Genomic DNA, 13,653 nt, shown 5'->3' with positions numbered 1-13,653 from the left:
TAGTGCTTGAGGAAAGCGGTTAATCTGAGCTGAAGTGGGAGAAAATGAGCACAGGTTGTCCTGTGCCACAGACCAAAAGCATGATAATTTGTAGCTTTAACATTTACAAAGAATGAGTTAAAACTGAAGAGAAATTAAACACCCACTTCACAGGCAATGTAATGCTTTCAAATCCTGAAAATTCAATCACACCCTGTGTCTTGAATAATCACTAGCCTAAATCACCCACACCCCAGCCATATGAAACTCATGGAAATCCAAGTAATTCCTAGGCCAGGTATTTCAAACAGAAATATTTATGTTGTGGCTTGTAAGCTCCTCTTAATATTTCTTTCTTCTCACCTAGAAAGAACAAATACCCATGGCACTGCTGTTTGGCAATAGCCACCACACGCCTCACTGCTGTTCTGGCCAGTAGATGAACAGGGAAGGTCACATTGGTGGGCTTCGCAGGGGAGAAGGGTGAGAGAACTTCAGTGCCCACAGCTCAGAGCTCCCCAACCATGAGGTTGCTGATTCCTGTCCAGGCCTCCAAGCCTCAGGTCTGTGTTCTTCAGCCTCCAGGATGGCCTCCAGGTTAAAGTCACTGAAATCACAGGGGTGTTGCCCCTTAAAACAAGAACCATCATCATTTGCTATGCACTCGTGTGCCTGCAGTGTGCCACAGATCTTGCTTTGCCCCAGGAGCACCTGGAAAGGGGATGTCCCTCTGCTGGGCAGCTCCTGAGAGGTTTTGTACATCTCCTCTGGAGTCCTCTCCAATGGAAAATTTGGGCTTGGGGAGGGGATGCTAACGAACACTGGATTAAAAAAAAAATAAACACATCTATGCTCCAGTCTATGCAAATTACAGTTTCACAGGGGAATTTGGATAGGTGCAGTGTTAGCAGAGCCAGCTGCAGCAGCCCCCTACCTGGTCTCACTGACCTGTGCTTACATTACTGCAGCAGCACCAGAACCCAGCAGGAGGCAGGAAACCCTGCTGCAGGGGTTGGCCATAAAGGGCTGGCAGACATGGCCAGTGATGTCTTGTCATAGAGATACAGCCTATCTCCACTCTGCAGAGGGACATGCTGCCATTGTCACAGAGTAGCTTGCAACGCAAGCAGAACATTTTCAGGATACCCTCCTTCAAAGCACTGTAAATGTCACATATAACCCTGGGCTTAATTGTGGCAGTTCCTGTAGAAACTCCCCAGAGGAAAGTCTCTGCCTGAGCGGCAGCTGATGGACATCACAAGGGTGTGCCTGAAAGACTGAGCACAGGGAGCTTGGCTCCACGGGCGTGACCTGTCCAAAGGCCAGGTCATGCCATGAGGAGCAGAGGACATCATGGGACAACAGCATCCATGTGACTTTGCTTCAGCAGTGATGCTCAGTGGGCAACGGGGCTAATGGGGGCAAAGCAGAGAGGGAGCAAGAGGGCCCTGGAACGAGGAGAAGGGACACAGAGAGAGATTCCTGTAAATTGAAAAGGGCAGAAATGCCACGTGAAAGGGCCACCATACCACTGTACAGGCAGGCTCGTGTGCCCCAGCGTGGGTTGAAGATGCTCTGCACACAGCTGCACCCCCTGGCAGCAATGTGCATGGGGTAATTTCCAGAGAGCATGTTGGTGACGCAGCCTGGCAAAATGAACATCGAGCACATTTAGGTCCAGCAGCATATAAATGTATACTTTTCTAATGATAATTTTTCATAAAAGCCTGACCCGTTCGGAAATATTGTCATGGCAATGAAACGCAGCAGTGCGCAGCTCTCCCCTGCCGCCCACTCGCTCCAGGAGCTCATAACCCGTGTTAGAATAGCTCCATCTCGTGGAAGTCAGCAGCAGAGTGGGAGCAAATGGCCGCGAACTGAGAGAAAAGCTGTAAAAAGTGTTGGCAGCACGCTTCCCGTGTGCGTGTGCCAACTGTGGGTTAGGTTCCCATCAGCAGGAGTTTGTTAGTCCCTTCTCTCCCAGAGTTTGACTCCAAGTTGCAGGTTTAAATAAAACAAACCAACAAAAAAGTCTTTGCACAAAGCCAACAGAAAAAAAAAAATGTGTTCTATCTGATTTCTCACAAACAATTATGACAGTTATGTGGTTACTGCGTGAACCAGCTTGGAGCTCACAGAAAGGTTTGAGGCAGAGTGGCGGCTTCATGCTTTGCCCCACAGAGCTCCACTTCAGACGTCCTCCCAGAGAGCCTCTTCACTCTTCGCAGCCCTCTACCTTTGCCATTCGTTTACAGCTGCAGCCTGTGGCTTACTGAGCTGTTGTTAGGTTTTTCCTCATCTACATCCCCTAGTTCCCTCTTCTTATTTTGCAGCTTATTTCAGGCATGTCTGCACCCCATTTTGAGTGCTTGCAAACCAGACAGGACATCTGCACCACACAGCTCAAATACGTTCCTATCTTCCAGAGTTTCCAGTTTAGATAAGCAATGCTCTCAAACATGAATATGAAGCAAGTACACGGCATAAGATCTATGGGTTACGTTTTAAAATAATAATCACTCCCCCTTTCCTAATGTACAGAGGGATTTATTCTCCTGTTTATCCAGGCTCCACTTTTTACCCTTAGCCTTTCATAACAGAGTTTATCTTGAAAGTCTTTTTAATCCATGTCCTGGGGGAGAGGGGAGATAAGTGGATTTCAGCATCAAGGACACGTCCTTTGGCTTTGCATGTTACCACCGCTTAAACCATCTAGGAAAATACTGCATCCTTCAGGCTGAAGAGGTCTGACAAAAAAAAAAAAAAAAAACATGAGCTGCATAGGACATCCACAAGCCAGCAGTGCAGGCTACTTGACCACTAGTACAACAGTCTCCTTAGTGAAACCATGCTGAGATGCAGGTGCAAAGGAAGCAAAGGGCAGCTCCCCTGGGTACTTGGCTGCACTCCTCTGGCAGTGGGCAACCTGCCCTATCTGCTGCCAACCCTGACCCTCCAGGCAGCCCTGAGCCCTTTGGGCATCATGGTTCCATGCTGAGCAACACAGAGCTGGGACCAGCAGGAAGACACATGCTGCTGTACATGCTGCCCAGGCAGCTGAAATCCAGTGGGGACAACCTGGGAGGCAGGTTTTGGAAATCTGGTCTGAAACATGGGCATTTCCTTTCCTGCCATTGTTCACACCACCTTCCTCCTCCAAAGAGTTACTTCCACCTCTGTACAAAAGACCATCTGTGCAGTGTTATTGCCTGCACCACTTACTGTCTGGGCAGAAAAATAGCACAGGGTAAGGTACTTCCCTCCCTCTCACAGCCACACAGCAGCAGTCTGTAGGGACTTCAGGGACTACGTGAAGTGTAGGGCCAGTCCTGTGGCCCTGGCATGTCCACAAAGAGCATTTCTCTCTGATGGAGGGACAAAGCACATCCCATGGAACTGGTAGATTGGCAGAGATGCATGCCTGCCCAGGTTGTGCAGCCCCTGGCTCCCCTATCGGCATGCAAAGTGGCCCAGCTGCACTGGGCTGTGCATGCCCAACTCATCAGCACAGCGCTAAGATGGGCTGCAGTGCCAGCACCCATTGGGAACACTCCTTCAGGTGGGGCTTTGCTTCTGAGCTGGAAACATTACTCGACCAGCAGCTCACTTGTAGCCAAGATGCTGCCTGTGGGACAGGGCTGCAGCACGAGCAGCCTGTGTGAGCCGCAGAGGATTCATTCCAAAGGGCTGCAATACTCGGCCATCTCTGGTCCTCACTCAGCATGGGCATGCCCTCCTTCCAAAACCACGATGCCCAGCTCATGGGCATCATCCAGCCACAGCCACACAGAACTAAATGCAGAGTTTTCCATGAAGTCAGTCTGTTTTGTCAGCAGCAAACCAGATCTGCAAGGATCACGTTTGGCAATAAAGGCAAATATGTCTGTGAGGGATGGAAAGGATAATGGACGGTGCCAAACCAGCATTAGGGTATAAATGTGTTCCCAGCTGGAACAGGCAGTCATGACCACAGCAGTATATTACTCAGTGTGGACACAGATGCTAATCAAAGACCATTAGTGCAAAATGGGTAGATGGGAATGGGAAAGAAAAAGGAGAAAAACTCAGGAAGTGGATTGAGGCAGGCAAAAGCACCCAGGGATACAACCTCAGACTGCATGACACCCGGCAAAGTGTAGCCCAAGTGCTGCCACTGCACCAAAGCTTTCTCTCCCTGTTGCAGTGGCTTTGAGTTTCTTCCAGCTCTGGGAGCTGCAGCTAGCCATGTTTCAGCTCCTCCTGCCCATGCAGCTGCACCAAAGCCACCCGCTTGCCTGAAGGACATGGCAGCATGGTGCAATTCCAACCACACACGCTCCCAACCAGTTCCTCTGGCCTGAAGGTCCACGGGAGGTGCTTTTCCTCTCTTACCAGAGCTCTATAAATGGCAATTTGCATCATCTACCAACAGGACTTCCTTTTGCAATGCTCTTTTGTCATTTGAAAGAGCTTGTGCCAAAAGTTCTGCAATTAGTCTCAACACATCAGCTCCCATAGCCACCACATGAAGAAAAGGGAAGTTTGGAAGGTGGGCAGAATGGCTTGTCACAAATTGTTGAAATCTGCATTTTATATTAACCATATATTACTAATACAGCGCATGGGAACTGAGCACACTGAGCTTAGCAAGGAACGGACATTCTGTCCTGGGGTAGGGAGTAATCTAACAGCTGTTTCAAGGAGTAACAGAGGCTCCAGAGGATCTCAGATCTCACTTCCTGAATTAATTTTTTTGAAAAAATCACAAGATGCTTGAGGGTAACACAACAGCAGACATTAAACAGGAACAATATCTGCAGGGAGAATATAGGAGGCATCCCCCTTTGCAGCTGAATGTACAACATGTCTGTAATTAATCAATCTCCAACTCCCATCAGCAGTTTTCTAGCGCTTTGTCCTGAATATTTTTGGTTTGCATTTGTTTGCAGGACTTCATGTGGCGTCGCATGTCCCAGCCACAGCCAGCACGGGTTTCCTGGCAGATACACAGTGAGCACAGGATGCCGGCACAGGGCCAGGAAGCTTGGTGTCCCCAGGGTCCCTAACAAGCTTCAAACATCAGCTGAGGCTTTGTTCACTCTGCACAATAACAAAATGGCACTGATCTCCCCCAAAAGCATGCTGGTCCCAGAGCCCTGCAGGAGCAGCACTTAGCTGAGTGCATCTGTAGGCACACAGTGCCACGACCCCTTTCGAAAGCTGTCTCATATAAAGCCCATGTGGGAACAAACTATCCTCAGAGATGGCAGGAAAGGAACTCTACTAATTTGGGACGTTTCTATACAAAGCGCTGAAGTTGCAGCCCTGATCTGGTTCTCTCCCTCTGCCAGGAGATGCCAACGTAATTACCCATGCAGGTGGTTACCTCTAGCCATGGAAACTGCAGGCTGAAGCCGTGTTGTGCTTTCAGCAACAACATCAGTGCCAGAGTATGAACAGGCATGTTGATGTTCCTCCAAGGAGCCAAGGAGGGGTGCCAGAGCTCAGCTCAGAGAGTTATTGGGGTGGGGGTGCTGCAGTCGCAGGAATGCTCACAGGCCAGATGTAGCCTAGCACCCACACCTAGAATTTAAAGAAATCGTTCAAGTGTGTATATCTCTGCAGTAGGAAGGAAAACTACACACAAGAAAAATCTTGAAATCCATTCTTGAAGAAATGAATGAAAATTGTTCTAATCCTTTGATCCTACATAGACAGATTTTGGAAGCTCCACGGTTCCGTTTTGCAAATCCCTTCTTATTCACAGCTGTGGAAGACCCAGAGATTGATACAGTTCACCTCCTGTTAACACCCAGTGGGCTAGCTGGATGGCTTTGACACCACACCAGCACAGTGTCCCAGAGAGGCTCTGCGATGGCAAACAAACACGGGCCCTCTGCCCACAGTGGGACGTGGGCCACAGTCCCAGCACTCCCGCACCCCAATAACAGCCTGCACTGACGCAATGCCCGTGGCCATGCCATGCTGGCCAGGCTGACGGCATCGACAGGGGACAGGCCAGAGCCGCAGCACGAAGCAGGGACATGGGCACACACTGGGGTGAGTCACCTGCCTGCTGGTGAGCCTTTCGCGCTGCTTTTCTGTCTGGCACAGAAATCAGATTAGAATGGTTTGGGGCTGCGGGAGGGGTGGTGCAGAGCAGGCAGCTGGCTTGGCCCCACGGCACTCAGTGTCCAGCACCGGCTATCAGTACCTGAGTTTGCACGCCGTCGAATCCCCCATCATCAGAGGGGACTAAACACAGACAATGTAAAATTACAAACAGGAGGATGCTGGGGAGGGGACAGCAGCCTCTTATGAGCACAGAGAGTGGAATTAACCTGATGGGTGTTCAGGGAACAGCTCACACACCTCTGATGGCTGCTGTGCTCCCCAGCTCCTAGATGAGCAGTGGAACTCCAGTCCTCCGATTTCACTTCAACAGCGAATCCCTCACTGCCCATAACTGAGGCAGGCCCTGGGATTATTTGTAACAAAACCCTTCCTGTTTCCTCATAAAAAAGTAAATCACTGCAGTTATTTCTATGCTAATCATATGTGAATTACACAACACATCATAAGAACAAATTTGCACACCAGGGAGAGGCAGCTTTCATTTTGACTGCTCTCTCCTCCTAATTTTAGGAATTTTTCTTCCAGAACAACCAATTCTTCTTAAAACTGAGGTTTCTGGTGTGGGTGATTTGCGGAGGCATCCATGCCAGCAGGGCTTGTGGCCTCCCAAAAGCAAGGTAGGGTGCGAGCCATAGCTGCTGCCAGCCAGGAAAATGCTCGGAGTGTTAGCTTGGAGCACAGGAAGGGAACAAGCAGCAAACATCCTGAACAAGTTCATCTGAACTTTCTGCTCCCGGCTGGCAGGGGAAGCAGGATTTCCAGTGAACGTGGAGCTGGCTGTGAAAGAGGGAGGGAGGGGATACCAGTGAGCTTTCCAGCTTGTCATTCAGAGAATGTTTGCTTTTGAATTTCATAAATTAAGAACAACTGCAGAAACAGCAACAAAAAACACAGCTCTATTAGATGAGCACAGATCATCCTATCAGCAAACAAATACAGCTGTAGAGCTGTGCAAGGTACATTTGTGGCTGACATGAGTACACCAAGACCACACAAAGAGTTTATGCAAAGGTGTAATATGGACTTCGCTCTGCACTAGATTCTAAGCACTGCTCCTGCATGTTGATGGCCCTCCTGCCATTGCCCAGTTCCAGGGACAAGCACAGCCGTGGCTTGGGTAGCACCTGACAGACACACCAGCCTGCTCCTGCTGCTGTCCAGGCTGTGGCTGCTTTGCTCTCACTTGGGATCATTCTCCTCTTTTGCCATTGTATGTTGAAGCAGCTGGCTGCTGGGAGGCTCTGCCCAGCAGACAGATGCTCCCAGGAGCCCAGTGTTGCACATCCTGCTTATTTACAAAAACACTCCTTGGCATGCAGGCTGCTGGGCTTGGCCTGCTGAGATCAAGTTATCACACAAATGACTTAGCCAGTGAAAAGAAAGAAAAAAAAATCCATGTCTGTCTGTCTGGCCAGAGTGAGCACACAGCCATGCTGTGCTTGGTGGCAAGGACCACGCAATCCCGGACCTGGATCTCCTCTCACCTGCAGGAGCTACACACATGCCCATGCTAGGATGGTTTGAAGTACTGTCCCACTTCCAAAAAAACAGTCTTCACCTAACCTAACTCTTAACCAAAATACAAACAGAAAGGCATCACTTCCAGACTCAGCTGTTGCTTTTCAGCTTTATTTCTAACAAGAGAACCCATTCTCAGCAGTAACCCCCTTTGCAATAGGCTTGTGCCTGTATTTTAGTTGCTTTACAAGTTCTGTAATTTCACAAGCAACACACCAACTTTCATGTGATTCAGGCTTTCTCTTGCGCTGAGCTCTTCATGCATGAGCACTGCATTCTCATCTCCCTTTCCTTGCTCCTCCCCCTTCTTCATGCACAGATAACAGCTCCGCTGTAATTAATGAAGATGTTTTATTCTGCATAAGCACAAAAAAAAGCCTTTCCCCTCACTTTCAGTTTTTAAAATCTGTCCTACCCCAGATAAACATCAGTGCACAGTCATTTGACCATACTTAATGTGGGAAGTTCCTCTTTCTGTCCAAAACTACTGCCACACTCACACTGAGACCAGGAGGTTTACCAAGCACAATTTTTCCTTAAAACTTGCTTTCAGCAGACTTGTCCGACCTTCATTGCGCTGCCCCACTCTCTCCAAGGAAAGACTCCGGCAGCCTCCCACCCACCCTGCTCAGCCATGGTGTGCAGCTCCTGCCTTCTGATTGCTGCCGCGCTTGCCTGTGCCAGCTGCAGAGTCGCCCATATGGTGGATGCAACCTGCACCAAGGTGAGTGCCGGTCACCAGTCTGCCAGCATAGAGATTGTATGTGTTGGTGGCAGGATCTGGCCTGAGCTTGCCTGTTGGCACCCGAGAGCTCCAAGGCACCAAGACATTTTCCTGGGGCTGGAGGCCTCTGTCAGAGCCATAAGCGAGCTCTGGGACATGTGCCTGGTGGAACCCACGTCCTTCCCTCCTCCTCCTCCTCCTCGCAGCCATGCTGCAGCACTCTGGGTCTCCCGAGAAGTGAAGGATGACATAATGCTCAAGGGGCTCTTCAGCAGACAGCAGAGCCAGAAAGAGTGTGGGTTCTGGACTGCGTCTCCTGTACTATGCAGCCCATCCAGCCAGCACCTGGTGCGCAGGGTGAGAGAGGTGTCTCTGTGTCCTGCTCAGCAGAGGTGCTGTGTCCCAGAAGGACAGTGAGAAAGCACAGGGTTTTCTCAAGGCAAAGGCAAAGACTGGTCTTCAGAGCTTTTATTTTGAATTTTTGAAGTGGGAGATGGCAGGGTGAGGGAAGGCAAAGATTTTGGTTCAGGTAGACAGCGCCATGGACAACAGCCTCCCTCCCTGCACATACGGGGCCAGAAGTGAATCCCTTACTGACATCTTTACACAGGTGCCAGAGCCACAGAGTGGGATGCCCCAGGGATGGCTGCTCCCTGGCTCCCCAGCCTTGCTCTCTGCCCCGTGGCACGGGCAGGGAACAAACTCACTGCATTATGGTGGAACGCAGGCAGTGCTCTGCTCTATGGCAACAGCTAGGTGTTCTTTATCTCTCTGAGCCGCATGTTGCAGTGGGCAGCTCCATGCGTCACCTGCTGCTATGGAAAGTGTCGGGTTTTCCATGTCTGCATTTTGCTGTTTCCATAGATACCAGCACCGCTCGGGTGTGTCTCTCACCTCCATCTCTGCTCTCACACCAGGCCCCAGGCAGGCTGTGGGGCTCCAAGGGGCAGTGGAGGCATGGCCGGCATCACACTGCTGCCCGTACCACCCTACTTCCCACCACCTTCTCCCCATGTTCCCTGGCTCCCCTCAGGAGCAGGTGTTACGGAATCACAGAATTGTAGGGCTTGGAAGGGACCTCTGGAGATCATCTAGTGCAAAATCCTGCTAGAGCAGTTCCCTACAGTTGATTGCACAGGAAAGCATCCAGGTGGGTCTTGAATATCTCTCCAGAGAAGGAGTCTCTGCAACTTCTCTGGGCAGCCTGTTACAGTGCTCCATCTCTCTGACAGTGACGAAGATGTTCCTTGTGTTGGCTGCACCAAGAAGGGAGGAAAAAACCATTCTCCCTGCACATCCTTTAACTACCATGAACATCATTCTCCCTGCTCCAGTTTTCACCACCTCACCTTCCAGGCCACAGAGATATGGCTTGGTCTCCAGCGTTCACCCTGCCTCACACTGTCCCCAGAGCCCCAGCAGAGCCCCATGGTGCTGCCATGTCCACGGGACACACACCTGCTGTTTCCTTCCCCTTCCTGGCAGGCTCCATGCACAGCACTGCAGGCTCCTGCAGGGCTCCCTGCATGCTGCTGGAGGTGGCCTGACAGCTTCTGGGGAGAAAGTGGTGACACAAGGCTGTCCTTAGCTGGGAGGTGTGGGCACGAATGGCCCTGTGACACTGTCTGTGTCCTGCAGCTCCTCTGGGCATTGCCAGCACCAGCAGGGCCCCTTGGAGGCTGCCCCTCAGCCCAGGCCCAGGCAACAGGATGTGGTCCTGCAGCGGTCGCAGCTCCAGCCGCTCGCTCTCAGGTGGGCAGCAGGCCAAGGCAGGCTAGCCCTGTTTGATGAGCTTCCCTAGTGTTCACAGAGTGTCCTTCTCCACAGACAGACAGATTCATTTTTGCTTAAACTGAAAAGCCCTGATAGGAATTTTAAAGGCTTGGCCTATCAGGTATGATCTCTATCTAACTCCTCCCTTGCTGCAGAGCGTAACTGCAGCTGGAATCAAGTTAATTTGGACCTCTTCCTTCTGGAAACATTCCTGGGGCTAGCTCTTTTTTACTTCCTTCCTGTAAGATTTTCTGTATGACTTCTCCAAGTGTAATCTTTGTTACAGGACTCATGACATTCAGAATTTTGAACTACCTTGTGGGGATCCTTTCTTAGGGATTAATAATTTATCCAGAACAGTAAACATGCCTTGAGTGTGTTAATTTTGATAAGAAAGTACTACAGATGAGACATCTCAAATTAGCACAAGATGCAAGGTGTTCCTTTTGAAAGCACACTCTACAGAACCCTGGGGGTTGTGCATTTCAAGCCCGTGGTGGTGTTTTACAGGGTTCTGGCTGCTGAATTTTTAAATAATTCAAAATTGTTTATTTTTTAGAGTGGGATAGTTTCCTATTTACATTCACAGTACGTACCTCTTGGATTTTCACTGTAACACTTTCCTCAGATTACACCAAATAAAAGCTATAGCTGTGAAGGTTTAGGACTGAGGGAGATTCCTGGAAGTCTACCCGTCACAACAGAAATCCTCGACTTCAGCTTCAACATTCTCCCATCCCTCCAGAATTCAACCTTCTCTGGGCTGGAGTTCCTTCTCTACTTGGACCTGACGAGGTATGGGAGAACATTCTCACTTCTGCACATCACCTTGGTCAGCCCCTCCCACCCTTGCCCTCAGCTGGCAGCTTCAGCAGTGAGCCTGGACAGCAGCTCCCTGTCTTCACAGGGAAGCTACCAGTAGCACTTGCAGATGATTGCTGAGGTGTTTTGCTAAGCAAAGACTGATCCCCTTGGGCATCTTCCAGGCTTCTCCTCCAGTAACAATCATTTGCAGGGCAGTGGGTGAAATGTGCATTTTCCATGTATTACCAAGACCTGTAAAGACATGAGAACAGTTTTTTGTGTACTTTTTCTAAAGATATTGTTCCCTACAACCTAAGGAAAGACAAGTTTGGTCGCTGTAAGCGCCCAACATTTTCAGTCAAAAAAAAAGTTTTCATTTTATTAAGCTTATATCTTCCCAACTTCCATAAGCACCTCCTCACACCCGTTTCAGGGCAGAGTCTTCTGCTGCAGTGCAGATTCCTACTTAGGTACCTACACTTAAATGTGAGCTTACAAATACCAGACAAGTGTCTCTGGAAAGAAAGGAAGGACACTTGTATCCCACTGAAGACAACTTGTCACGACTTTTTACATACATGATGTGCAGCCTGGGATATCACATATTATGTGAGGGCTTCACAGTACAGCCACTGATGCTGGTTTCTATTGCTCTCTCAAGGTCTCAGATCAACTGGGTGTATGAAGATGCCTTCCACAACAACAAGCGGCTGCAGACCATTGTGCTGACTGGAAACCTGCTTATGTTCCTATCCGATACAGCGTTTGCCGGCCCTCAGTCCCTGAGGGAACTTGTCTTAACGCAGACAGGAATAAGCACGATATCCTTTATTCCGATGACAAATCTGGACAGCTTGAACACCCTCATCTTGGGCAGCAACCACATCTCTTTGTTGCAGCTCCCTCCCAACTTTCCAACTCAAAACCTCAAGCATCTTGACTTTCAAATGAACCATATACGAGTAATCACGGCAGAAGATGTCAGCGTTTTGCAGAAGACCAGTAACATGACTCTTATATTTAAAGGCAATGACATTTTACAAATCGAACCTGGAGCTTTCCAATCCCACTTCTACAGCTTGGACTTCGGGGGCTGTGCTGACATCCCTGGGGTCCTTGCAGGGATACGGAACTCCACCACCCAGACCCTTTGGCTGGGGACGTTCAGCAGTGGGGAGAAGGAGCCTGACATAACTCCAAGTGTTTTAGAAGGCCTCTGCAACATCTCTGTCAAGGATCTCTATCTACAGCTACGGCATTTCGAAAACCTAAATGCTGCCATGTTTCACTGTCTGACCAAGCTCCGAAAGTTGGACCTAACCCACACCCACATAAGTGCTTTACCACCTGGAATCAGTGGGATGAGTTCACTCAGGGAGCTAGTTCTCAGCATCAACTCCTTCCAGCACCTCTGCAACATCAGCTCCGCTGCCTTCCCATCCCTCACCCACCTCCACATCAAAGGGAACCTGCAGGCACTGCAGCTGGGCTCTGGCTGCTTGGAAGGTCTGGCAGAGCTCCGGCATCTTGATTTAAGTCACAGTCACATTGAAAGCCTCGACTGCTGCAGCAAAGCACTGAATGGCTTGAGCAGCCTTCAGTACCTAAATCTGAGCCACAACATGAAGCTCCATATCCAAGATGTGTTTTTCAAGGAGGGTGCAAGCCTGGAGCTGCTGGACGTATCTTTCACTCATCTTCACATTGCCACTTCACAGGGTCCCTTCCAGAATCTTCATCTTTTGCAAGTCCTGAACCTTTCCTCCTCCTACATTAATACCAGCATTCAGCATCTCTTTCAAGGCCTGGAAAACCTCATGGTCTTGGACCTTAGTCAAAACACTTTTGAGTCAGGGATCATGACAAAGGACAAACTGTTTCAACAGCTATCCAATTTAGAGGTGCTAATTTTATCATCCTGTGAGCTGACAGCACTGGACAACCAAGCCTTTCACAGCCTTGGGAAGTTACGGCATGTTGATCTGAGCCACAACAAGTTTACTGCACTTAGCACAGGTGTATTTTCAAAACTCAAGAGCATCTACCTCAATTTTGCCTACAACAAGATCCATATTGTACCACGTGACCAGCTAGAGTCCCTGCCTGGCCACAGTGTAATCAATTTAAGTTACAACCCTTTGGAATGCACCTGCTCCAATATTGGTTTCATCATCTGGTACAGGCAGAATCTGGATAAAATTGAAGACCCTGAAGGAACAACATGTTCTGAACCCAAATCACTAGCTGGGGCTCCGCTGGCCACCATCTCAGTCTCATGTGGGATCAGCATTGCAGGAATCATTGCAGTTGTCCTGGTTGTTTTGATCTGTGTCACCATCTCTATTTGGGGTGCCCACTATTTCAAGCGAAATTATCAGCAAATCTGAGTTTATTGTGAGCACATGGTGTAAATCGTTGTGCAGCAAGGGGGTTGGATGTAAGAGAACTTACTTTGCTTGTGGCCTGCATTTCATGTAACCACTGTAACACTATTTTCATTACAATTTTTAGAAAAATAATAAAATATCTTTTATGGGACCTGGAAAAAATAAACTGTGATCTGAGCTTTTAACATGAGTTAACTTATCTTAAGGATATGCCCCAGTTCATCTCCATGCTAGCACCGCTGTCATAACCGCCGGGGCTAAGGCGCCCATAGAGGGAAGATCCAAGAGCTGAAGTACAAATCTTGGTTCTCTTAAAAATAAAATAATAACAAAAAAATATAAAAAATCCACAGC

General features: G+C 49.1%; 1 protein-coding gene across 1 annotated transcript; it reads left to right on the top strand.

The window, feature by feature from the left end:
- CD180 (CD180 molecule) lies at positions 8,113-13,471 on the top strand. The gene is made up of 3 exons (XM_021381623.1): positions 8,113-8,335; positions 10,737-10,903; positions 11,574-13,471. Exons 1-3 carry the CDS (start codon positions 8,246-8,248, stop codon positions 13,297-13,299), a joined length of 1,983 nt encoding a protein of 660 aa, XP_021237298.1. The 5' UTR covers positions 8,113-8,245; the 3' UTR covers positions 13,300-13,471.

This window comes from Numida meleagris, chromosome Z, assembly GCF_002078875.1.
Source record: "Numida meleagris isolate 19003 breed g44 Domestic line chromosome Z, NumMel1.0, whole genome shotgun sequence".
NCBI lineage: Eukaryota > Metazoa > Chordata > Aves > Galliformes > Numididae > Numida > Numida meleagris.
This window is presented reverse-complemented; position numbering and strand designations above follow the sequence as displayed.

What these genes read in the sequence shown, in the direction of transcription:
- CD180 (XM_021381623.1), top strand. Translation starts at nt 8,246, where the DNA reads ATGGTGTGCAGCTCCTGCCTTCTGATTGCTGCCGCGCTTGCCTGTGCC. An exon ending in TGGATGCAACCTGCACCAAG is followed by an intron (nt 8,336 to 10,736) that starts GTGAGTGCCGGT and finishes CACTTTCCTCAG; the next exon opens with ATTACACCAAATAAAAGCTA. An exon ending in CTCTACTTGGACCTGACGAG is followed by an intron (nt 10,904 to 11,573) that starts GTATGGGAGAAC and finishes TGCTCTCTCAAG; the next exon opens with GTCTCAGATCAACTGGGTGT.